The 27,484-nt window shown below is 38.0% G+C and overlaps 3 protein-coding genes across 4 annotated transcripts; 1 reads left to right on the forward strand and 2 right to left on the reverse strand.

Moving 5' to 3' along the window:
* Nucleotides 1-59: 59 nt before the first annotated feature.
* Nucleotides 60-6,039, reverse strand: LOC128528555 (leucine-rich melanocyte differentiation-associated protein). Of its 2 annotated transcripts, none has more exons than XM_053501460.1 (5): nt 5,946-6,039; nt 4,272-4,485; nt 3,824-3,940; nt 3,639-3,716; nt 60-1,346 (listed from the first exon to the last, which is right to left on the reverse strand). In XM_053501460.1, exons 2-5 carry the CDS (start codon nt 4,448-4,450, stop codon nt 1,223-1,225), a joined length of 498 nt encoding a protein of 165 aa, XP_053357435.1. In that variant the 5' UTR covers nt 4,451-4,485; nt 5,946-6,039; the 3' UTR covers nt 60-1,222. The 2 variants fall into 2 exon arrangements, with proteins under 2 accessions (XP_053357435.1, XP_053357445.1); XM_053501470.1 differs by having other exon boundaries at nt 3,824-3,998.
* Nucleotides 6,040-13,471: 7,432 nt separating this feature from the next.
* On the forward strand, nt 13,472-16,142 carry ppp1r15a (protein phosphatase 1, regulatory subunit 15A). The gene is made up of 3 exons (XM_053495575.1): nt 13,472-13,707; nt 14,244-15,186; nt 15,655-16,142. Exons 1-3 carry the CDS (start codon nt 13,691-13,693, stop codon nt 15,883-15,885), a joined length of 1,191 nt encoding a protein of 396 aa, XP_053351550.1. The 5' UTR covers nt 13,472-13,690; the 3' UTR covers nt 15,886-16,142.
* A 1,599-nt stretch (nt 16,143-17,741) lies between these two features.
* acer2 (alkaline ceramidase 2) lies at nt 17,742-26,351 on the reverse strand. Its single transcript, XM_053495577.1, has 6 exons — nt 25,971-26,351; nt 25,629-25,743; nt 23,210-23,351; nt 22,928-23,065; nt 18,361-18,498; nt 17,742-18,144 (listed from the first exon to the last, which is right to left on the reverse strand). Exons 1-6 carry the CDS (start codon nt 26,073-26,075, stop codon nt 17,958-17,960), a joined length of 825 nt encoding a protein of 274 aa, XP_053351552.1. The 5' UTR covers nt 26,076-26,351; the 3' UTR covers nt 17,742-17,957.
* Between the last annotated feature and the right edge of the window lie 1,133 nt (nt 26,352-27,484).

The raw sequence follows: 27,484 nt of genomic DNA on the forward strand, positions 1-27,484 counted from the left end.
GTTATACTGGACAAAAAGAGACTGCTTATTAGTTAAATGAAGAAGCTTTTATTGGCATTCCACTATTAACAGAAGGTGCAGTAAGTACACAGTAAAACTGAACAACGCTGCCCCAGGGTCATGGGGCTACATAAATTAGCACAGAACAGTACAGAAAGCTCGATAATAAAACCAAATTAGTCTACAATACAGTTAATTAATTGCGTTAAAGAATCAGTCAATGTAAGCAACAAGTGCAACATATAGTAGGCTACAATAGGCCGATTTCATTTGTTTGTTTGTTTTTTCATTTGCTTTTACTGCTATCTACAAGACAAAATTCCTAAACAGAAGCCTGTGCTTAAATATGAATGGTGTTCAAGTCAAACGAGGACTTTTGATTGTGCAGAATAACAGAACACAGTTATGAGAGGAAAAACTACCTTTATTTCTCTATATATTCCTTTGCCACACTAATGCACATATCCCGGCGTTTCACTAGTACTTGGATACTATCAAGGTAGAACGATTTGTCAGCCATGATCTGACTGCCTGCTTCACGTCTAAAACGCTGGTCTCTCAGGAACTCCTTTTATGGCCCAAACGTCTGGAAATGGCTTGAAGCACTCATAAATTTATGGGAGCGTGACAATAACTTGCAGCCGAGTTCCTGTAATGTGCTGTAAAGTGGTGTTTATAAATAACTGTGTGTACAGTTCGCACAGACAGATGCATTGTTAGTGACAAGTTATTCAGTGATTTTCAGAGATCAGGTGTTCCAGTAGCTAAAAGTTCACAGAAACGAAAGTTCACAGAAACAGTGGCCTAAGAGAGTCTCAGCCCATATTGTAGGGCATTCTTTAAAATGTTTGTCTGAAATATTTTACTGTGACTAAGGGTTTCATCACTATACTGCGCTTCAGTAAATATCAATCAGTTTTACACCTTCATTCACAAGAAGTCCTCGTTTGATTTGAACGTCCTTTTATTAAATATTCATAAACATCCAACATCCAACCTTGTATGATACTTCGTATATTGTGTAAAATTATTTAAAAAAATATAATTGGTACAGTGTAAAAACAATAATCATGCCTTTGTATTTGTCTGGGTTTTGGTACACTTCATGTGTACCAAAACCCAAAAAAAGCTTTGAGCTAGTTTACATTCATCTGCATGTGTAGTTCTTGGCAACAGTAAAGGAAGGGACAAGTCAACCTCTGCACTGAGATCAGTGATGGAGCTATTTCCTACTTTTGCTGCTCTTCTGCAACCTGTAAATCTTCCTGGCCTGTGCTTTCTCTTTCTCCTGCACCTCAGTGTCATCCAGCACCTCCAGACAGGGGATCTGACTGATAACATACTGCCTGTAGAATAAGAGTAAACCCAAATTAGAAATATTGTTTCATAACCATAATTGCAAACCACAGATTTCAGTCATCTGTGAACAATTGACAGTACATTATGACAATTTAACACATTTAATGCTGGTGGAAGCAAAAATACTGTACTGTGTCAAAAAGCAAGAAAAATTAAGCTTGACGTCTGACCTATTTATCAGGCTTGCTTTTATAATGCAAAACACTACAGGTTAATTAAGTCATTTTGTAAATCAATGGATACCATAGCCCTGTGGGTTGGTGGTATTCTTACAAGTGTTTTTATTGGAACTTTTTTCTAGGCACATTTTACTCAAAATTTAACATACGTTTTAATTATTTACAAAATCAAATCTGTAGTTCATGTATGATGTCAGAATAAAAAATGTTTATTTGAATGTGGTCTTAATGGAACAGACTTTTTACAGAAGAGGTTCTTGGAAATAAGAACACCATGCAATTCCTTTCAAAATAATGTTATGCTATTTTCAGCTTCATTACAATCATTAGTTTTACTTTTAAACGTTTAAATGAGAATAGGAATGCATATATATATATATATATATATATATATATATACACACACACACACACACACATGTTCAATACAGGTTCACTACATCTAGAAACTGCATTTTGGGGGACAAAACTCACTCATTTACTTGCTATACTCTTATCCGGTACAGGGTTGCAGGAAGCCTTGAGACTTTCCCAGGAGATTATGGCACAAGCCCAGAAGGGCTGCCAATCTACTGCAGGGCACACAAGCACACACACCCACTATGGGGAATTTGGAAATGCCAGTAACCCTAATCTGCATGCCTTTGGACTGTGGGGGGTAAACTGGAATAATTGGAGGAAACCCACCAAGTACGAGAAGAACATGCAAACTGGGGATTGAACCCTCGACATGCAAGGCCACAGTACAAAGCACAACACCACTATGCTATGAACGGCAAGACTGATTTGGAAAAAAAATAGTTACAGATATTATTATTATTATTATTATTATAAATAATAATAACAATAATAATAATAATACGTATTTGAAAAAAAAATTGTATAGTAGTAAGTCTGATTCATGTGGTTTATTAAATTAAAGTGAAAATCTGTATGTCATTGACATGTCATGTTTGGGATGTGGGTGAACAAAACAGTGAAGTAATAGTAAATTAAAGACACTGACTGAGATTTGATGTTTTACTACCACAGTTTAAGATAAAGCATGTGAATGCAATTGATAAACTTTGATATCTGAAAATAATTGATGTAATCAAAATTGTAATTTCTGCAGACAATTTACTGATTCTAGATTCGATTCTCTATTATTATTAGTAGTAGTATTGTAGTAGTAGTAGTAGTGGAAGGATCTGTGTGGCGATAAATCTAGAAACATCAAAACATCGAACATTCTGGAACAGCATATACATGTTGACCACTAGATGGAGGAGTATACACACATCTGAACTACTGTTCCGTGTAGTCGTGGCCAAAGGTTTTGAGAAGTATGTTTAAAGTATAATTACACGCATTTCATCAGTTTCAACGGCTTTTATTGATAATTTCATTAAGTTTATGCAAAGAGTCAGTATTTACAGTGTTGAGATCTCTGCAATTGGCTCTGTTATGCTGTCAATCAATTTCCGGGCCACATCCTGAATGACGGCAGGCCATTCTTGCATAATCAATGCTTGGAGTTTGTCAGAATTTGTGGGGTTTTGTTTGTCCATCCGCCTCTTGAGGACTGAACACAAGTTCTTAACAGTATTAAGGTTGGGGAAGTTTCCTGGCCACAGACACTATTCTTGCGATGTTTTGTTCCCAGAGCCTCTTATCACTTTGGCCTTATGGCAAGGTGCTCCAACATTCTGGGAAAGGCATTGTTCGTCACCAAACTGTTCTTGGAAAAAGTTGCTGTTTTTGGAGGATGTTTTTATACAATCCTTTTTTATGGTTGTGTTTGCACACAAAATTGTAAGTGAGCCCACACCCAGTCGGTCCCTGTACCTTTTGCAGCCAGTGCCTTATGGTTTTTCTGGATAGAAGTGGCTTCTGAAGATTTCTTTTTGTCAAGATTTTTTTTTTACACTGGAGCAGTAGACTTTAAGTTAATAAAATTAATTGTGTCATTTTCGATTTTTTTTACCCAGCTGTTAAAAACAAACTTTAAGTGACTCCTTTACAAAACTGAACTGAACCAAGCTCTTTAAGTTGGTAATTCTGTTTAGCCAAAAAAGGAAGCTATTTTGCATGTGGGAAGGTTTAGGTTTTTGTATTTACCTGTAATCAGCGTACTGTGTCAGACTGCCTCCATTAAAATAACTGGGTGCTGCTTCATTGTTCATCATACTGAGTATCCTGTAATTACAGCAGAAGACACCATAACCAACATCTTTCTGAGATGCAAGAACTTGTTTTCAGAGGAATCAACAATTCCTATTAAAGAATGGTCAGATAAAGCTTACTTAACATTAGGGAACTTGCAGCGTATTTCCTCGACTATGATGGGAAGATTGCTTATCTTGTTCTTGTTGATCCACAGTGTGGTGAGACTTGGCATGTAGGGGAATTTGACATGAGTGCTGTAGTTGTTGCCATCCAGGATGAGAGTGCTCAGCTTGTCCAGCTCCCCCAGAAGAGCTGGGCTCCGTTAATGACTGAGTTAAGGGCTATTACTTATAGGGAAAGGGATGACATAAGACAAAATGTGTGACCATGTGGCAAATTCTCAGGCCAGATGGTTTGTGGGAGTATGTTAGTGGGGGTGCATGTTCATGTACAGTTCTGTGCAGACTGTATAAGTTCCTGTTTTGTAGGATTATATAACCAATTTATTATATATTATATATAATTCAATAATTTACACACCTGGAAAGAAGTGGAATATAAAAGAAGTGGAAAAATAAAGGATACTCATCCAGCAGGTTATAACTGAGATCCAGGACCTCTAGGGTGTCCTGCTGTTTAAGAATGACATCATAAGGAATTTCCAGGAGGCTCTGGTATGCAAAGGAGAGCCTCTTCAACCCTGGCTCTATGGTGGATTTCCCTAGGTTCCCTCGCTCCTTTACACTGCTCTCACATACCTCCATTACATCAGCTCTCTGTATTACATCATAGATGTGACCTGATACATAACACTATACATGAAACCATACATGAAACCTTATACAACACCTTTAAGCATAGTACATCCATTTTACTCAAAAGCAATTCATTTATTAAAATTAGGAAAGCTTATAATAAGGAAGAAATACACCCTGGATGGTTGCCCTGTCTATCACACATTTACACACTTATTTCAACTTAAGGGTAAATTAGAGTCCATTTACTGGCATGGTATTTCTAGAAAGAAATACATTTGAAGTAGGCCTAAATTTAATAAATATTTTACTTTACATTAATATTTTGTAAGTGGGACTCCAGTATATTGGTGTGCACCATGCACACAGACTTTACCATAATTTTGCAATTTCCATCCATTTTTGCAGATTATTTATTGTGCCTAAAAGACACTCTTGTACAGTATGCATATTCATATATTGTGTCTATGCCATGGCATTGTTTGTATATGACTTCTCAGTTCTTAAATTGCCATTCTCCTGTGATGTTTTATTGCATTAATATTATTCGTTAGACTTAATTTTTTTAAATTGTTAAATTAAAATAGTTTTTTTATTTAAAAAAAATTAAATTATGTTTAAAATAGCAGTCTAGACATTTGCATCACATAAAAATTCATTTATTAATTCGTCTTGTATACCACCTATCTTGGGTAGAGGGTCGTGGGGGCCTGGAGCCTATCTCAGGAGACTTAGGGCATAAGGCTGGGTACACCCAGGAGAATGTGCCAATCCATAACAGGGCACACACACACTACGGCCAATTTGTGAACGCCAATTAACCTAATTTGCATGTCTTTGGACGGTGGGAGGAAACCAGAGTAACTCTCAGGCATCTCCCATGCTACTCCTATTAATAAAAGCATCTCAACCTTGCATCTTGCTGCATTTAGAGGAGTATTAAAATTCAATTTATCAAACCTGATAACTTCTGAACAAGCTTAATAATTTTAACTTTTCAAGGAAAGCAGTGACTACAAACAAAACAGCAAAGCTAGGGCTGAAAATAACTTAATATTCCATGCATTGCTTTGCGTCCTATCAGTATGCAGCGAAAGTAGGTCAAAGTCCAGAGTCAACAACTGAAACAAAAGCAAAGCTCCTATTTTATATAAATATATAATGTCAAGTTAATGTTCTTAAAATTCTACTTGGATAAAACTGACAAAATCACAATATTTACAAGTAGTGGGTTTTTTTTTGCAACATTTTTGCTTGCTTTAAAAAAAAAAGTCTTTACGGTTCAGCAAGATCCCTTCTTCCTTCATTCATTTTCCTTAAATCTGCTTTCTATCCCAAAAATATATCAGGTTTATAAGAGGTTGTTATCAGTAATTTACTTAAATTTGAATTGTAAATGCACTTACAGTATACAATAGTATGCTACACTACTGGACAAATGCATCCATGGGTTCAAAGCTATAAACAATTTACATTGTATTTTAATGGACAAAATTTTGCTTACCGATGTAGGCTGGGTTCTTCAGGAGGTTGTGTATTGAGACAATGGCTGAGTGTGTTAGACCTAAATGTCTTCTTTATCCACATAAAGGCCGTCTTTCATGTCTAGAGTCAGGATCACAAGGTCTGGATAATTACACTGCCCATTAACCCTTTACACAGGCCAGTACAAAGAAATAGGTCAACAGCTAAAATTTCTTGTGAATGAAGGTGTAAAACTGACTGTCATGTACAGAAGACTACAGACACAGTATGGTGATGGGACTCTTAGCTGCAGTAAAACATGTGACTTTTTTTTAAAAGAGGGCACTTCTTTTTCCCTCTTGCTCCTTTTATCACTGGCACTGATTTTGCTGTATTTGCAAACTATAATGTTTGTACAGTAATATTATCTTATTAATTAAGAAAGTTAGGCAGAGAGATAACATTACAAAATTCAAGAAATGCACAACCAATTTGTGTACTAGAAACATTCTTTGTGTGGTGGAAGCTGTTTGCACCATCTGAGTGAGTCCACTGCGTCCTGTTCTATACTGGGATTGCTGAACCCAGTTAGAACTTATGGGATCTTGGACATATACTGTATACAGTCATATGATGCATTAATGGATGTTATACAGTCCACACATGTACTATGATAGGGAGCTGAAATGATACGAAACCGGTAGAGGAGGAGACTGATGACACACCAAACTCAACACTTAATCCTTAATCTAATTTCATGCCAGTAATTCACTACAAAAGCACAAAGCATGAGTTTGCCACATTCTTTTTAATTAAAACTCAACCAACATATTGTAGCGTTTTTACGCCGGAAAGAATGCTGGAGAGACAGGTGAGCTTATTTGCTGCCCAATGCAATGGCTGGGAGTACTTTATTAGGCACACAGCAGGTATGGCATGAGCAGCACCTTCACTCAGGAGCCTACATCCAATTCAGCATCAGCCTGAACTGGAGCACATTTCAAACGTCACACACCCAACATACACAACAGGGCCGAAGCCACTAACCTAAACACCTTTCCCAATCATGGTGAACACACCGACATCCCCGCAAGGCATGCTGGTCGTCAGCCGCCGCCCCGCCCACGCCACAATATTATTGACACTAAATTGGATACTTAAATGGCCACATGTACTGTACTGTATGTGGTCTAGGTTAATTGGTGTTTACAAATTGCCCATGGTATGTGCTTGTGCCCTGGAATGGGTTGGCCCCCCCTCCAGTGTGTCTCTTGCACCATACGTTTCAGGTGCCCTAAGTTTCAGGATCTTTTTTTTTTTAATCATGCTTGCGACCCCAAAGAAAACATTCAGAAAATGATCTTTTTGCAATACTTTTGTAGTTTTTTTGCAATTTGTTTTGTATTTTTTTCCCTCAAAACTGCCAATATTGTGTTATCCAATCTGATAATCTGTTTGAGTATGTATATATGTTCAATAACACTAAGAGGAAGTGTAAACAGGTCAACATGATAAATAGGGTGACACAGTGGCTTAGTGGTTAGCACTGTTGCCTTGCACCTCCAGCACCTGGGTTCGATTTCAGCCTCTCTGTATGCATGAAGTTTGCATGTTCTCCCCGTGCTTGGTGGGTTTTAAAAATATAAAAAATACAAACAAGTTACATATGCATACATACATGGTGCACTATTTTCTACCCACCCCCCAATCCCACAAACAAGAAACAACAGCCAGTCAGTAGAAAAAGAAATAGTTATCCCAGACAGACCACACAGAGCATCCATGCGATGAGATCTCCAACCAGAAGCAGGACACCAGGAGTCAGGCAGAGGGGGTCTGCATCACTGGCAGCTCAGAACGACATGTATAGCTCGACAGAGACAGGTGGAGGGAAAGAGAGAGAGGTAGAGAGAGAGAGGAGAAGAGAGAGAAGAGGAGTGAGCAGAGGAGAAGGAGAGATGGCAGTCAAAAAATGTGTAATGTGAATGTATATTTAATGCAGAGTGCAAGCAGGGACTCCGGAATGACTAACTATGAGAGCATAACTAAAAGGGAGAGCCAAAAGGAAGCACAGACATGAGGGCTCCCTGAGATGTAACGCAACCAATCAGTTCACCGTGAACAAACCTGAGTGATCACTAAGAGTGGGGAAGACAGCATCTAAACATACCAGTTTACCGTAATACTCTACGTCCATGAGTCCCTCAGATCTGTGCATTTACCCAATGCAAATTTATTTACAAAAATGCTTGGCTAGATAAATAGGTTTTAAGCCTAGAATTAAGCCTAGGAGTCCCGAACATTAATTGAATTGAAGACTATTCCATAACTTTGGGGCTTTGTAAGAAAAAGCTCTGCCCCCTGCTGTAGTTTTCATAATACGCGGTACTGACAAGCAGCCTGCATCCTTTGATCGAAGGAGGCGTGGTGGATCTTAAGACACAAGCAGTATTTAAAGTCTTCTTCTTTGTCTTTCGGCTGTTCCCTTTCATGGGTCGACACAGCGAATCATTTGCCTCCATCTAACCCTATCCTCTGCATCCTCTTCTCTCACACCAACTAACTTCATGTCCTCTCTCACTGCATCCATAAATCTCCTCTTTGGTCTTCCTCTAGACCTCCTGCCTGGCAGTTGAAACATCAGCATCCTTCTACCGATATATTCACCATCTCTCCTCTGAACATGTCCAAACCACCTCAATCTGGCCTCTCTGACTTTATCTCCAAAACATCTAACGTGGGTTGTCCCTCTGATGAACTCATTCTTGATCCTATCCATTCTTGTCACTCCCAAAGAGAACCTCAACATCTTCAGCTCTGCTACCTCCAACTCTGCCTCCTGTCTTTTCTTCAGTGCCACTAAGCCGTAGAGCATCGCTGGTCTCACCACTGTCCTGTACACCTTTCCTTTCATTCTCGCTGATACTCTTTTATCGCACAACACACCTGACACTTTTCTCCACCCATTCCAACCTGCCTGTACCTGCCTCTTCACCTCCTTTCCACACTTTCCGTTGCTCTGGACCGTTGACTCTAAATACTTAAAATCCTGCACCCTCTTTACCTCTGCTCCCTGTAGCCTCACCGATCCTCTTGGGTCCCTCTCATTTACACACATGTATTCTGTCTTGCTGCGGCTAACCTTCATTCCTCTGCTTTCCAGAGCATACCTCCACCTCTCCAAATTTTCCTCCACCTGTTCCCTGCTCTCGCTACAAAGCACAATGTCATCTGCAAACATCATAGTCCATGGAGACTCCTGTCTTACCTCATCTGTCATCTTGTTCATCACCAGAGCAAACAAAAAAGGGCTTAGAGCCAATCCTTGATGCAGACCCACCTCCACCTTGAACTCTTCTGTCACACCTACAGCACATCTACTCTTTGTTCTCTTTCGTTTTCCTCATTCATCAACTCCTTAAAGTACTCCTTCCATCTTCCCATCACCCTCCTGGCATCTGTCAGTACATTTCCATCTCTATCTTTAATCACTCTAACCTGCTGCACATCCTTTCCATCTCTACCTCTCTGCCATGCCAACCTGTACAGATCCACCTCTCCCTCCTTACTGTCTAGCCTCATATGCTCTTTGTTTGGCCTTTGCCACCTCTACCTTCACCTTCCTCTGCATCTCCCTGTACTCCTGTCCACTCTCTTCAGTCCTCTCAGTGTCCCACTTCTTCTTAGCTAGCCTCTTTCCCTGTATACGCTCCTGGACTTCCTCATTCCACCACCAAGTCTCCTTGTCCACTTTCCCCTTACCTGATGATACACCAAGTACCCTCCTACCTGTCTCCCTGATCACATTGGCTGTAGTTGTCCAGTCAACTGAAAGCACCTCCTGACCACCCATAGCCTGTCTCAACTCCTCCCTAAAGACTACACAACATTCTTCCTTTCTCAGCTTCCACCACTTTGTCCTCTGCTCTGCTTTTGTCCTCTTCACCTTTTTCACCACCAGGGTTATTTTACACACCACCATTCTGTGTTGTCTGGCTACACTCTCCCCTACCAACACTTTGCAGTCACTGATCTCTTTCAGATTACAACGTCGACACAAGATGTAGTCGACCTGAGTGCTTCTGCCTCCACTCTTATATGTTACCCTATGTTCCTGCCTCTTCTGGAAGAAAGTATTTACTACTGCCATTTCCATCCTTTTTGCAAAGTCCACCACCATCTGTCCTTCTACATTCCTGTCCTGAAGACCAAGCCTGTCCATTACATTTTCATCACCTCTGTTCCCTTCCCCAACATGTCCATTGAAGTCTGCACCAATCACCACTCTCTCACCTCTGGGGATGCTCTGTATCACTTCATCTAACTCACTCCAGAATTTCTCCTTCTCTTTTAACTCACATCCTACCTGTGGGGCATAACCACTAACAACATTGAACATTATCTCTTCAATTTCCAGCTTCAGACTCATCACCCTATCTGATACTCTCTTTACCTCTAGAACATTCCTTACAAACTCCTCTTTCAGAATAACTCCTACTCCATTTCTTTTCCTATCTACACCATGGTAAAACAATTTGAACCCTGATCCTAAGCTTCTAGCCTTGCTACCTTTCCACCTGGTCTCCTGGACACACAGTATATCCACCTTCCTTCTCTGCATCATATCAACTAACACTCTTTCCTTCCCTGTCATGGTCCCAACATTCAAAGTCCCTACTATCACTCAAACTCTTGCCTTTCCTCTTCTCTCTCTCCCTTCGAACATGCTTTCCTTCTCTCCTTCTTCGACCAACTGTATAAAAATAAAATCGTATTTAACGTAGTATTTTAAAATCGATGTGAAATTTCACAGGGAGACAATGCAGTGAGGATAAGATAGGGGTGATGTGCTTTTTAGGTTCTGGTTCTAAGGAGGACTTTCGCTGCTGCATTCTGGACTAACTGAAGCTTGTTTATACACCTAGTTGAACAACCGGACAGTAATGCATTACAATAGTCCAACCTAGAGGTGATAAAAGCATGAACTAGTTTTTCTGCATTGTTTTGTGACAATATATTTGGCAATATTTCTTAGATGAAAGAATGGTATCCTGGTAATATTATCTACATGTGCTTCAAATGAAAGGCTGGGATCTATAATCACACTGAGGTCTTTTACTGTTGTACTTGACGGAACAGAAAGGCCATTTAAAGTTACAGTGTGATCAAAGTGCTTGCTTCTAGCTGCTTGTGGTCCTATGACTAGAACTTCTGTCTTTTCAGGATTAAGCAGAAGGAAGTTAATTAACATCGAATCTCTTATGTTCTGTGACGCAACCCTGATCAGAGGCCAATAGAAGGTCATTAACTATAACAAGTGCTGTCTCTGTGCTGTGATGAGGCCTAAATCCTAACTGGTACAGTTTGTTTATGCCATTTCTATGTACTATAGATATGAACATAGTTGCTGTGCTAATATCTTTTTCAGAATCTTAGAGATGAAAACGAGGTTTAATATCGGCCTTTAATTGGACAGCTGACAAGGGTCAAGGTCAGGTTTCTTAATTAGCGGTTTAATAACTGTTAATTTAAAGGATTTGGGAACATACCTACTGCTAAGTGAAAAGTTAATTATATTTAACAGGGTTTCTGTTATTGCTGGTACTATTTGCTTGAGAAAATGTAAATAGAATCTAATACACGGGTTGACAATTTTGAAGAAGAGATTAGTAAAGTTAGTTTCACTACTGTATGTTGTTGTGGAGATTTCTGCAGTTGTCTTGTTTCTAGTTAATGTAGCTAGGGTATTAAATAAAAATCTAGGATTATTTTTGTTATTTTCAATAAGAGTGGGGAAATACATTGATTCAACAGCACTGAGAGCTTCTCTATAGTTCAGTATGCTCTCCTTCCATGCTATTTGAAATACTAGCAATTTAGTTTGACGCCATTTGCGTTCTAATTTCCGTAGTTTCCATGTGTGGTCATTATACCAGGGAGCGAGTTTCTTATCTCTAATCATTTTCCTTTTAACTGGAGCTACATTATCTAAGGTATAACAAAATGTTGACTCTAAATATTTAGTCACCTGATCGAGTTCTGTGGAGTCAGATAGCGAGCCAATCAAAGTTGATAATTCTGGAAGATTATTGATAAAGCTCTGTGTGGTATTTGATGCAACTGTACAATTAATGTGGTAATGCGGCGCTGTGCATACATTATTACTGTGACCCACTTTAATTGAGCGACAGTGACAGTGATCTGAGGTAGCTTCAGACTGTGTAATTTTGGTCAGATGTCTTATACTTAATCCGAAGGATAATAATGTATTAAATCTAAAGTGTGACCTGCTTTATGAGTGGGTCCTACTACACACTGATTTACTCCTACAGTATGGACATAAATGCTGTTCTCAGAGGGTCTTCTGCATTCTCAAAATTAATATTAAAGTCTAAGACCTCTTCAATCCAGTGGGCACCTACTGGTGGCAACGACTCCTTCAAATTAAACAGGAACATTTCCTTTAAAAAAAAGGGCACTAAAGGCTATCATATTGTCGTGGATGTCATTCAACCAAACACCACTTGAGTCAACACTAAAAAGGGCAGTAAATGGGGATGGTGGTTTTAATGGTATTTGGCATATTTATGACAATGTATCTTAAGTAAAACTTGAAAAATTATATAACTTTGAGCATGTTCAGAAGCGTAGCTTGTTCCTGCTTACATCGGTCACATATAGGATTAAAGTCCCATCTGGATTCATAATTTTTTTTAAAAGATTGTTAGTTACTTTTACTTTTATATGTCACATGTAGTCACTGGATTTATTTATGTTCTTTGTTCTCTGATCAAGTTTTGAGTATCGTTTTCCAAGTTAGATTATGATGCAACCTAGCCTCAATTGTACATTGCTTATTTATTTATTTTATTATTTATTTATTTATTATTTATTTATTTATTTGCAAAAAAAAAATCTTACAAAAGAGAAAGCTGACAAAAATTTAAACAACCCAACAATCAAATAAAAAAAATAAAGATATTTACTGAGTAATAATATTACTTACAAATATATAAACTGTATATTAGTCCTGTCATGGGTGTATAGAAAGGGCTTGTTTCCTTTTTTGTTTGTAGTCTTGGTTACTATATTATATAGGTAGTAGTATTAATTGTATTTATTCAGTTATTATTTTTATTATTATTTTATATGTGGTGTGTAGAAAGGGTTTTGTTGTCTTGTGTCTCAGGCTGGGTTTTTTTTTTTTTATGTGAACAAAGGCAGACGACCAGCACATTCAATCCATTCTGTGGTACAGATGATTTGCATATTATTATTACTGTTTTTATTCATTTTTTATTGGCACTTTTCTGCTCGGTGTGTCGTCAGTGTTTTGCTTTTCTGGGACCCAGTCTGGGGTTTTGTTTGGAATTTTGATTTCCTTCTTAGGGCATGACGAAACCCAACCTCAATCCTACAGCGCAGTTTTCTCTGTGGGAGTTTCTCGAAACGCCGCGACGCAAATTCAGGTCATGTGACTTTCGGGTTCTCAGAAATTTCCAATCAGGCCCACGCCCCCCCCGCATTCTCGCGGTGACGTCAGCGATCGTCTATATAAGCAGCTCGTGTCGCTCACAAAGGTAGTTTCAACAGCCAGAAAAAAAAGACACATAAATGTATCAGAATAATTAGCGAGAGACGTGAATGGACGAAGACGCGAAGGATTACTTTTTCATTATGGCACTACTTCATTCCCGCAGACCAACGACAGTCGTCGAGCTTTTCAACAATTTCAGCATTTTAACGCGAAACCTTCACTGGAGCGCGCGCCAGGCTACGGGCTGAATGGCTGTTTATCAGAGGTAAGAATCGACCTGTTCTACTGCTCTGTTCTGTCTTACTCGGTAAATGTAATGTAAATGTATTGTTTGTTGTATATATACAAATATTACATTTAAAAACGAATATTTAGGCTGTTGCCTAGGTTACCACACGTAACGCGTCTTTGGAAAAACACAGTGTACCCGGACGTGACGTAACAGTAGACCAACTAGTACTCTAGATAAACTGTAAGAATTATAGTACAACCGAAATTTCTATGCCGTGGGGAATCTTAAAATTTGTATGCTTTTTTTCTAATAATTCCTTGTATATATATTATTTATTTTACAAATTTTGTGCCTTTAAATTGTAACGTTTCGTCTTAAAGCCTGTGAACTGCATCATGAAGGATTAATACATGGCTAATTAAGCAAGCTGTTTATGTTTATCTTTTATACAACAAGAGATTAGTTTAAAGAGTTTCTGTTCTGTTTTTGAAGTGTTTTCCTTTTTTTCCTCATCCTTTACACATTTACAAGAACCTTTTGTTTATAAACATTTCACTGTTTTCTTACAGATCGAGTGTGACTGCGATGGCATCATTTTCCACCCGTTTGTTTCTTCTGTTTGTTTGTTGTTGGCGACAACAGACCATCATGAACAATCCCTTCCTGAAGATCCTTAATCTTTATCCTAACATGACCAAGACTAGTGAAACTCAGTCATTCATCTCATACAGGAGAAGGTCCTTCCTTTGTGTGCTGCAAAACATTTGCTTTTATTTGTGTGACTTCCTCGAGGAACTCATCCATCAGTGTATGAGTGTTACAGAGCTACTGAACATAAACATGTACAGTGTTTTTCTATTACATAAGGACATGATGGTGAGCAAGATGAAGAACATGACTGTAGATGTAAAAAATTGGCCTGAACATGGCGCCTGGAACAAGGAAGTCAAAATGTCCACCGTTCTCGATAAGACTGTTAAATCACAAATGAAGGTGGTGATCCAGTCTGATCCGATGGAAGTGGCAGAATTCCTGCTCTCAGACTGGCTTGAATGTCAGTCAGAAGAGCAGGGTAGGAGCGATGATGATGACGACGATCAGACAGAATGGAGTGATAAAGAGTTGTCCAATGATGGAGTTTCAGAGATGTCCTCAGAAAACACTGGCGATCCCTACAATCCACTTCACTTCTGTTCTACTGAAGACCAAGTAAAACATTCAGACCATGACAAGGAGGAGGAGGAAAAGGAGGTTCCTCAAGAGCAAAATGAAACTGAATGGAGTGAGGAAGATGATTCTGATTGGTCAGATGAAGATGATTTGGAAATGCCTGCAGAGAGCAGAGTGTTATGGGAGTCCTTTAACAGTGATCCCTATAATCCACTCTGCTTCTCCGGTCCAACTGGAGTTAAAACCTCAGAGATTGAACAAGATCACAAGCCATCAAGCCTCACAGCCGGTGAGCTTGAGGAGAACGATCCTAAGCAGAGCACAAAGAGAAGCGCAAAGAAGGTAGATATTGCTTTAATATAGCTTATGTTTATCATATTTAATATTATGGGAAAAAAATTGAATATGTGGGTGCAAGAAGTGAGTCAATTAAATATTGTATTTAAGATCAGTTATGGATCAGCTGTTAAATAATTGCCCTGTTAATTATAGGAGTTTACAAGCAAAGACTTAGAGTCCTGTTTGCTGAGAATAGTGATGCAACAGTGTGCAATTCACAAGAAAGGATACTGAATTTATTAAACCTAGCTGCTCTTGACTACACATGCTGTCAGTATGATGCAATTTAGGAAAATTCATATGTGCACTCAGAAGCATTGTGAATGTTCCCAACTTCATGCATGTTATTTCTGACACATACTTTAACAAACCAGTTAAAAGACAAGGTTTGAGGTCTGTGTACTCTTGTTGTACAGTGTTGTGTTAATTCGCACATTAATTAGTCTGTTGCTCTGGAATTGTCATTTTCAGGTGCTTTTCAGTGAGAAGGTGACCATACACAACTTTGAGGACTGGGGCTCTGCAAGCCAGGAAGCAAGAGATGGTTCGTGCTGGATGGAGATGGCAAGAGATAGAGCACGTTTCAAAAGAAGAGTGGAGAAAACTGAAGAGATCATTAGCCCGTGTCTCACAGCTGAGCACAGAGCCAGAGTTTTGGATAGACTTTTGATCAGCTTGGACAGTGTCCCAGCCGATCAGTAAAGGTGAACAACGACCAAAAAAAGGCAGCTGTTATGTATAATATTTTATTTACATGGTGCTTTTGTACTTACCTCAAAGCGCTGTAGTTAATGCACTGTGATGTAGTATTTCTGTGAAGTTTTTTACTTTTCCACATTTTTATTTATTATTTGTATTTAATGCTCCTTAAATGTCCACTGTGTTGTCAATGTTCGGGGAAGGGGGGAGGGTGTGGAACTGGGATTTTCAATAAATCCTAAATGATATGTTCACACTAATCATTTGACTGATGCTTTTGTCTAAAATATTAAAAGCAGGAAACAAGTGAGCATTTTACAGTTGTGTTTTGGTTAAGGATCCAACAGCTTGGTAGTACTAAGATTTAAATTCATAACAGAAATGGGTAATAACTCTGGCTGAAAGGTGTACATCTGGCAGACTGGACCAGACCAGATAGCACAAACAAGTAAACTGTACACACATGCATTCACTGTCCACATTCTGTCCTAACTACGTACATGAAAGAAAATGGACAAGCTTCCATAGATTAAAGAAAATCTGTCTGGGGACTGTTGGTTAAAAGGACAAGTTGCTGAAAGTGGAGTAAAGGGTGCCTTGTGTTGACTACCACTAAGCTTTTTAAAACTGGGCAAATGTCATTTCTGAAATGTCTCTATCGCTCTAATCTGATCCTACAAACACAAGTTCCTTAAAACGATTAGAAATCCTTTACATTACACTGAAGCGTATCAGAAACTCAATAGCTCTAGACAAGGACACTTAAATGGTATATTGAATTCAAATAAGCCCTACAGCTATAATGTGTTAGAGATCCTAAAATACAGTACAATAGTCTTTACCAAAAAAAATAAAAGCACACAATGCTGGTTTCTGTATTATGAAACATTTTAATTATATAAATAACTAAAGTTACAATTTATTAGCAATACTTACAAAATGATTTGCAAATAGGAATAACCGAGTACAGGACAAAAGTGTACCACGGTTTGTGCTGTGTCCTGTAAGTGCAGTTATTTTGTCTTGATTAACAAACGTTTCAGATTAGTAGCTAAATGAGGTGATCTGACCTCCTGAAATGCTGATGCTGTTGTTGTGGTACTTAAATTTCAGCCTGTCATAGCAAAAAACTGCAAGGCTGGCTCACTGACTGTGTTGGTAGTGAGATCATGCCATGCACAATTACTTCAAGAGTCTGGCTTTCATTCCAAGTTTAAATGAAAACTATCTAACTTTAGAGTTTCCTGACTATATAAATATATATCAAACATTCTATTAAAATGTTGCATAACAAGCATTTATTTTCACAGAAGACATACCTTCTGGAAACATGTAGACACACAAAGCAAAGTAATTTTAGCACCAAGAGAAGTAATACTAAATAATCACTTTTTTTCTTTTGCTAGAACACAATTGTAATACAGTTCCATGTAATACTTTGCCCAGTAACTTGTGCAAGAAGCAGTACAAAATGGCTCACATTAGGATTTAAGTTAAACTGCATTGGGTCTTAAAAATATCACTTGTAATACTTCATACACACACAACGGGCCTTCATCACTGGATATTACAAAATATAAGATCAGTTAGTTAATGTTCATAGGAAAATAATTAATTCTAGTGATTTCTGGTAAATAGAGGTTTGATTTTAGTTTACCATTAAAATTTTCCCCTTTTGTTTTTACACACAGATAATGAAAAAACATTTACATGTGTTATATATGAGAAACAACCACAATATTAGAAAATACTCTGCTAACCATATCATGCCTCCTCAAATCCAGAGTGCATTAATTGGGTTAATGATTATTATTGTTATTGGATTGTTATTATTGTATTTTTTTATTTTTCAGGAGAAACAGTGACTTCACTTTCACAAAAGGGTCAGTATTTAGCTGTGTTGCCAGGAACGTTAAACAAAAGGTTCTTTAAAAAATTCTAACAAAATATGCATATGTGAATTATATAAGTTAACAATACAAACCAAACTATAACTAAGACCCACTGAATCCTTTAAAGAATCCTCAGTCTATAAAAGTGCATTGATCGCTGAAAATTGCAGCAGCGCTGGCTGATCATGTCACCTTGATGGATGGCTTACGGTGAACACAAAGCAGAGTTACATACGGCACTCCAATGAAGGCCCACTTCTCACTGGGCCAGAATTTAACCACCGGACCTTGCTCTGGAGCTTCAGACGCTGCGTCAAAGTAAGCGAAGCAAACACAGCCAAGATAGGAGGCCAAGCAGATGAGAATGTGCCTACACAAACAAATAACATCATATTCATTTATTATTAAAAGCAACAAAAACGTTTCTATAAAAATGTTCATTTTTATGTAATGTAAGGTTGGATAACTGCTTGCTCCACTTCTGCCTAATCGACCTGCGCTTAAAGGAAATAATCACACGCAGGTCGTATAGATAGTAGGGTGTGTCACTTGTGCTCATGTAAACATACACTGTGGATAAACTCACCAGGCACAGTGGAGGTACGGGAAGTTTACAGATGACCACATCTCACAGAAGATACGGTCACTGATCCAGCACATGAGCGCTAAAGTCCACCACAGTCCAGTGAGGAGGCCCAGTTTAAACACACGCAGATTCTCGCACCTGTCCAACACAAACGCATACAGGTTCATAAAAGGTCTACTACAGTTTGCACTCCTCAATAAATGAACAAACATACGCATTTCTGTGGTATCTCAGTACTGGATATAGTATCTTTGCGATACTTAGTGTGTTTATCTCTTTATCTCTGTGAACACACACTGTTTCTAACCTAAGGGAGTGTCATTGATTAAAATAGACAAACGAGAACTAGATACAGCATTTTAGTTACAAGCATTTAGGCTCATTAAGCTAATTTTTTGTATAAATCAATCCCAGTACTTTAAATGAGTTAGAAAAATATACTATGCTACATTTATTTCTTATCAGGAAGTAAAAAGCAAATCATGTTTTTCCTCCCAAAAGACTGCTGAAAAAAATTACTTGCAAACGTTAGAAGGAAACAGTGTGATAGTGATCTGAGGTGTTAACTGTGTCTAACTGCTGCTACAGCTTATAAATAATGTGCAAGACTACATATGCTATCTAATATGTTTAAATGAACATAAACATAGCAAGAAACTCCAAGAACTAGCAACATTACACATTAAATTACATTTACGGTCCCTAAAATCTCTATAGATAGGGGAAAATAAAATTTTTAGCAAAATGTAAGTTTATTTTTAAAGTATCCCCTACAAAAAAGTGACCTGAATCAGTCAAAGATTAAAAAAAAAAAACTTAACCATAGGACATAAACCAGTATAAACAGGTGCAGATGACAAATAAGCAGGCTAATGATTTGTATACAAGATCCATAAGATTCAAGAGAATTTCTTTGCCATTTGTACACATACCAACAATATGAGTGCATTAGATCTTTTTATTATTATTTTTTTACTAATGACTTTTTTTTATAATACAAGAATAAATAAAAGGATTTAGGATATCAGATTATAACAGTATAAAAGTGTACAGTATTTTATTGTACGCTGGTGATTCTGAATGCTGAGTGATTGGAACAGATGAGAGGGAAAATGAGGTTGCTGTTAAGGTTTTTACATAAAACATTTTTTATCTTTGTTTTTTTAGGCACTTTGACTCTTCTACTGTCATTTAAACACCTAAAGGTGCAGAAAGAGTGAAACAAATATTTAAGGTTTGCAATATTCAGTATATGTAAATATGACCATCAGTGGCCTGGGTCAAAGAAAAAGTGTAAGCTTTGCATGCTGCAGTCAGATGGTTGTGAAGATCATGGTCAGCATTGTTAAAACTTGTCAGTGACTTACATTCACTCAGACACTGTGAACATGCTGACTCAATCATTATACTCAGTAAACATGCATGTGCAGCAGTTTTCACACTGATAGATGCAGACACTTATCTGCCTAATTGTGTTAAATAGGTCAATAACAAGCACAATTGTAATTTAAATCCAAACCAACAAACATGATTTTTGCTTAGTGACAATGTCACCTAGGTTTGATCATCTGTACTGTTAATTTTATATTCAAAACATGCAAAGGTGTCAGAGACATCAAAGAACTTTTAACCTCTTTTGCAACTGCTCATTGTTCGCACTCTTTTTATGCATGTTTTCTCAATTGAAAAATTAATTAATTGTTAAATAATACTAATAATAATAGAATCCCACTCATCTCCCCATCATCTGATGCATTTAGTCTACGTTCGTTTTTTTTTTTTTTTTTAAAGACTGGAAAAAATAAGGGACTTAAAAGATGCTTTGTATCTGAATAGACACCCAGTGCATTCCAGGTCATGACCCCTGTAAGAATTTGCTTAAATTCCTTCAGGAGGTTTATTGGCGCCAGTATAGTCTCCTCTGTCAGCTGTGTGTTGACCTTAGTAACTGACGCTAAATCCTGGGGCACAGGGTTAACAATGATGGAACACTACGATCTGCCAAATGTACCAGTAGTGAAAGAGCAGGAAGAAGACACAGGGAGTGGAGGAAATATGGGCATTAGTGCCAATCAAAACTCCACCAAAGGGGGTGTGAATGCAAGTCAATGAACAGCAAAGGCAGAAAAGCACAAGGAAAAGTTTCTCAAGGTCTAAAAAAAATATATATATCAAGAACTTGGCATAAAAGTTCTATCTGACAAAGATGAGTTTTTAAAATGGAAAGTCAGGAAGACTTCTCTTTCAATCTCAATAAAACACATTTCCAGGTCTAAGAGAAGGCAGCTTTGCTATTAAACTATGGGTTTTAATTATTTCCTTCTATTAAATTAATTAAACTTCTTTAACTGAGAAAAGAGAATGTAGCCAAACTACAGTAGTGAAAATCCAAGGACAGAGAACCTATAATCAAGGAAGAAGAACATCCTTGGGAGATTAGTGAGGGACAGCGGATGGGTTGAGACAGGAAGTGGCTTGACCTAATATGATTTATTAAAAGTAAACCCTGTTGCAACTATAGCAACATAAAAACAAACTGTATAGAGACTATAAGTCATGCTAAAGGAAATCTTTTTATGTGGAAAATAGAAAAATACATGTCTGTGTTTGGCATGGCACATGTTTTAACACTTTAGAGAAACAAAACAGGAAAAGGAAAGAAAAAAACAGGAAAGAAGGGGGGGGGGACAATGAAAAAAATTACTAATGCCACATTAATGTCTTTTTTTGCTTCAGGCTGTTAAAATACTCTGTTTTGTCCTCAGACTTACAGAATCCATCACACACTTACGTGATCCCATGACGAGTCTCAAAACAGAAGTGGAACATACTGTCCCTTCATGTGTCCAAGCACGGCTGAGCTAAACAGATGATAAGAACTAGACTTCCTGTTCTGAGAATATGATGTCATGCTATACTATGTCCATACCACACAGCTCAGGAATAAACCTTTGTGGGACATAATGTACTGTACACTACAATGTAATACCAAACACAGGCATAGAGACATGTCCAAATCGTCATAATCATGATATGATGTACACAGTGATTTCAGAGCTACTGGAGCAGCCTGATGGATATGCGCTGATGGATCCTCATAAACAAAACATATTTTTTACGCATTACACAAAGATAATATATATTCTTAGTTTAAAATGTGATTTTTAGTTTTACATCTTTAACTTAAATAGCTACAGTGGTATAGACCATTTAATCATGGTGTAACCCTGGCATTTTTTAACCCTGGTTCATGGTGAAATGTCAAAGATCTACTTATGATGGAAAAATTTTATCTGGTAAAGAGATTATGTCTTATATTATGTATTATTGTGTCTGACAAACACGGATAAGGGTTACAGACCCACTGAATAAACAATCCAACATGGTAACCATGATGACAGTTATAAAATTTCAATAGTTTATGTAGCAATTAGGGTCTCCACTGTCATCATTTTGTAACAATCAAAGAAAAATGAAACTTTAATTTTTCCGAATATATGGAGGGCGTACAAATCAAGCTGGGACTTGTGATGAAATTTCTCGTGAATGAAGGCGTAAAACAGCTTGACCTTTGCAGAAAGCCTAAAGCCGAGGTGGCTCAGAGACTTCTACAGTTGTTCAGGGCATAGAACAGCTGATCCTTGAAAAAACACAAATTCGTGCCACATCCTCATACAGTCATGACCTCGCTCCAGACCAATTCCACATATTTATACTATTAAAAGGGTTTGTGGGAGGCCAGGGTTTCAGATGTGAAGCAGACAATCTGTTCATGGCTCTGGTGTACTTAGAGAACTTATTACTTTGTTGGTACACAAGCACCAGTGAAACGCATGGATAAGCGTATTGGTGTAGCAGGGGATTATACAGAGTAGTTCTGTAATAATCAAATGTCCCAGTTTGAATGGAACACCCCTCATATTTAAAGATAACGCAATGTGTTTCATTTCTCAGATATATGACGAGCTGTTTTGGGGACAGTCCTCAACAGTGAACTTAAATATACAAAGACTAAAAAGTAGGACACGTGATTCTGTAATGAACAAAAACTAAATTGTTGTGGTGTGCAATGCCCCACTCCAGGCCACATCACACCAGCCTGTCACTGATTCATGTTTTTTTTATTTTTATAAAACAGTATGCCAAGTCATGTTTGCCCGAGCCATTTTGAAAATATACAGAACTAAAATGCAGAAGAGTTGCTGAGTAAATACAACTCATGTTTTAGGTTAAATGTAGCATTGTCATGCAGAAACAAAAAAAATATATATATATATATATATATATATATAATTTTTGTATAATAATTTTTCCCCCACACTATATGATGAGGAGAAATAACAATAAAGTTGCCCGCATAAACTGTGCAAGTCCAGTATAAAACATTAGCAAAAAAAAGATCCTCTGTGTAGTCATCTCTCATCTCTTTCAATCAGTCACATCACCTGTTTGCTTAAAAAGGGTTATACTGTTATGATGTTGTTTTACTTAAGTAAAGCCACAACTAAAATGAAAAGCCCTGGGATGCCAATATTTTTATATTTTTAAATGAGCTAACCTCACTGACCTCTTAAGTTCTGTGATAAGGAGAGCTGTGCACGGAATTCCCAAAGTCATTAACGAAATCGAGTTTATTGCTGGCTTAATGAAGGCCAGACCAGTGGTGATCCCGGAGAGGATGCCTACAACCATTTTAAACCTGGACCTGGAGAAACAGACAAAAGAGCAAAGAGAGAAATGAGCCACAATATTGTAATAAAATAAATAAATAAATAAAAAAGTAGATTCAACAATGCTGAAATCTAATTCAACTAATTTGGGCACGTCAAGTCGGTTGAGTCAGTCTCACCTGTCTCTGCGAAAAATCCTAGGCAGGTATCTCTTGGGGAACCACATGCCAATAGCACACATAAGAACCCAGAGTATTGCTAATTCATCCAGCATCTGTCCCAGGAAACTCAGGGTAGCATGGAAATAAGTGGAACCAATTCCTGTATAAAGTGAACACAGAGATTCACTTTAGAACACAATCCAAGCGGGCGGAATATGACCTATATGGGACACTGTTTTAATCTCTCAAGAAAGCAGAATATATAAAACTACAGTACACAGGTAGACACTAGCTGGAATAGTATGACGTGTGCCATACTATATAATTCAATTTATTAAATGTATTAAAAAAAGTATTCACACTTTTATTGGACCTTGCACATTCACATACACTCACCTTGCTTTGCTATAAACAAATTAAAAAAAATTTTAAAGAAGGTATTTTACTAGGTGTGTCTGAACCAGCAGATTTTCTTTCACTTTTCTTTCAAATGAAGCCATGTCTGTTTAGATAGTTTTAGTAAATAGCATATGAACAACCCTGAGAAAGCAACACAAACATTCCATGTGTTAATGTCAGCATTTTTGCTCCCAAGCACTGCATTTTACTCTTACAAACAAGACAAATGTTTTCTTAAAATAAATTGCCACTTCAATTTCGGGATGATTACAGCTTTGCTATAGTTGGTAAACTTTGCTGTTTGTTACTGTGAGCACTTCCTATACTTTGAAAAATTACAGGAATGTTTCTAAACAAGAAAATAAATAATTGCATGATGAATGTATTAGGTCGGCAATCCCCAGGGAGTGATCGTGCTTTGAAAAACTTCCTGATGAGTGAGTCAAATGAATGGTGTTTTCCTGTAAGGTGATAATGTCTTTTGGGTTGGGTAGAGCAGAAGTTAAAGTTACCTTCATCTAGTATTACAAGACTGTTGTACTCAACCCCTACACAGACAGCATGATTAGCAACTGTTCACACTGTATTGATAAACTCAAAAAAATGACGAATGAAACAAAAAACAGAGTTCTCACACGTAGACTTTCTTGGGTGTTTCTGGCCGCCGTAAAATGAGCAGACTGGACCATATTCCTTTATTCGTCACATATCCCTTACTGCACAGTGAAATTATTTATTCTTTGCTTATCCCAAGTTTTTTTGGGGGCCCTAAATGTTCCTAATATTTTCAGACTAAAGTATATTAAAAAGGAACAACATTTCTTTTTCAAGAAAAAAAAAAGTCAGGAAAGTCATCAATCTTAAATTTATAAATGTATTTTATGGAATTTAAAATTCAGGTTTTCCTTAGCTTTCCTTATAACTTTATCTGAGCTTCTGAAACAGAGAACAGGTCAATCTAAACTGGTCAATCATTTGATATTTTATACGAAACTGAACATTTCAAACTCTTCTTGTAATAATCAATTTAGTCACACCATATGGAACATACCAACTTGGGGTGTGTTTGGGCAGATTTTAGAGCAGGCATTTCCAGTATAATAATAATAATTTATTGCACCATTCACCGCACTGACATATCTACAGCAAGTGGTACTGGTCAAAGGCCAGGAAGATAGTGAAGGACCCCAGCTGCCCAAACAAACAGACTTTTGCGATTAGGAAACACGTAGGACTCAACCAATTGGACTCAACTTTGTTTCCTTCACACCTGTGTTGAAGTACACATTACTCACCACATTGCACATTAGCACTTCTGCTCATATGCTGCACATCTCTTGTTTTGTGGACAAATACATGGACAATAACAATGCTGCTGACACACATCACTCCATACCTCATGTTCCACACATACTGCTGCCGTCATACATACATGCCATATCTTACTATATTGCACACCCTGTTTAACTTGTAAATTTTTTATAAATAATATTTTTTTAAATATAGTAATTCAAATATATAATATAAAAAAATCTATTCATACAATAGGTGGCATGGTAACTTAGTGGTTAGTCAGCACTGACGCCTTGCATCTCCAGGTTCTGGGTTCTGCTTGGAGGTCAGTGAATTTTTAAAAAATTTTAGGTTTTTTTTTCCCTAGTGCAACTTTGTAAACGGTAAATTTGAAAAATCCTCAAAATGTTTAAATGTTAAAATTCACATTTGTCTCTGTGAACTTTTCCCTTGCAATAAAGTCTTTGTCTGTCCACCCCAAGCACCCTTTCTTTTATTTTTTTTTAGGTTATGAAAAATCCTATAAGCATTTTGCCGCACATCCTACCTGTGTATGGTCATGTATGGGACAAATACAATGTGAATTTCATCTTCCTCATACGCACAAACACACTCACGATTTCAAAACAACAACAACAAAAAAAGAGGAGAATAACAAAAGCTCACGACCTCTGTTTTTCACATCCAGGCAACTCTTGTGCAAGTTCCTCCACACACTGGGGTTACTTTAGGTCAGATGACTTACCGACCACCACTAGGAGGGTCCAGATCAGGTAGATGCCGCTGTTGAAATGGGTGGCGTACTGACGAAAGAGACACATCAGGATAGGGGGCAGGATGAAGAATAAAAAGTTGCTTATCTAAAGAGAAATATAGGAAGTGTCAGTCAACTGGAATAAACACAAGACAGAGAGAGAGAGAGAAATAGAGAGAGAGAGAGAGACATGCAGTCTGTAGAGGAGTCTATATTTACCGAAGTGCAGCTTAAAATAAACTAGCGTTTAAGTTTGAGTTCGTTATTAACGACTGGATGGAAGCGGTTAGTGCACGCGTGAAGCTCGTGAGGTGAATTAAACCAAAGTCTTACCGTGTTATAAAACTCTGCTATTCCTGGATAGATGAGATAATTTCCTTCACACCAGTCCACCTCCGAGCTCCCAGCCTGAAGCTGATCCCATAACGCGACACTCATGTCTTAATCGCTTACACACACACACACACACACACGCTTATCCAGATAAACAATCCTCTCGTGCTGTGACAGACAGCGTTCGCGTGTTAAACAGCTTTACACAAAGAAGAGTTTCTCATTAACAACTGAAATGTCACGGCTTTAAAACTGCGTCTAAACCGCGTGTAGTTAGTCCACTCTGTACCCAGTCTGGTCATCTTTGTGTCCAGTGTCGAAGTGTGAGTGCAGCACTCTAACAAAAACCTCTCTCTCTCTCTCTCACTCTCTCTCGCGCTCGGTGCACGCACACCATAACAACACAGCGACACGAGTTCTGCGCATGCGCACTAATATCGCTTCCTGCTTGCTTTGTGCGTGTCACCAGCAGGTAGTTGAAGTGACTAAGTTTGCCGGTCTGTTCTCACGGAAAAGAATGTGCAAAACACATACGTACATACATACGCGGGGCAATTCCTTAGTCACGGGAAGCTCTATTTATCATCTGGTCACCATATATAGCCAGTTTGTCACATTCCTGAAGTGTGGACAAAACAATGAGCAAGTGTGCCAGGTGCAAGTTAAAGACCTTCCATTGACAGTATTATTTTTTTTACTGCAGCTAATTCTACACATAAACCAGTCGTTTTAATCCTTGTCCTACACATTTTAATGCCCTCTCAACCCCAGACATATATGTTCAGCTAAGTAATGACCAGTTATGAACTGAACTTGGTGTGATAGAGAAGGAACTTAACAGAAGTTTGAGAAGCTGAGGCAACACGGTGGCCTAATAGTTACTGTTGTGGCCTTGCACCTTCAGGGTCTGGGTTTGATTCCCACCTTGGAGTCCAGTGCGTGGAGTGTGCATGTTTGGCTGTCTTTGGTGGGACAACTGGTGAACTGGCACTCTCACTCATTTTCTTTCCTGATTTATCCTGTATTCAGGGTCGCGGAGGGGCCTGGAGCCTTTCCCAGGAGACTTAGGGCACAAGGCGAGGTACACAACAGTAAACTGGCAATTAATCAACAATGGAAGCAAAGGCTAGGCTGTTTGGGCCAATCCAACAGAAGAGATACTGTAGCGTAATTTGCTGAAAAAGTTGTTTCTGACATATCACAGTTCATTGCTGCTTGCCGTGTATGGGGCTGCAAAGCCACAGATTGGTCCCCATACTGAGGCCTGTCCACTGCTAAAAGCTGCTGTTCACATAAACTCAGCAAAAAAAGAAACGTCCCTTTTTTAGGACTGTGTATTTCAACAATAATGTTGCAAAAATCCAATTTACAGATCTTCATTGTAAAGGGTTTAAAAAAAATTTCCATGCATGTTTAATTACCCATAATCAATTAATTAACATGCACCTGTGGAATGGTCGTTAAGACCTTAGCAGCTTACAGAAAGTAGGCATTTAAGGTCACAGTTCTAAAAA

This window comes from Clarias gariepinus, chromosome 1, assembly GCF_024256425.1.
Source record: "Clarias gariepinus isolate MV-2021 ecotype Netherlands chromosome 1, CGAR_prim_01v2, whole genome shotgun sequence".
Classification (NCBI taxonomy): Eukaryota; Metazoa; Chordata; class Actinopteri; order Siluriformes; family Clariidae; genus Clarias; species Clarias gariepinus.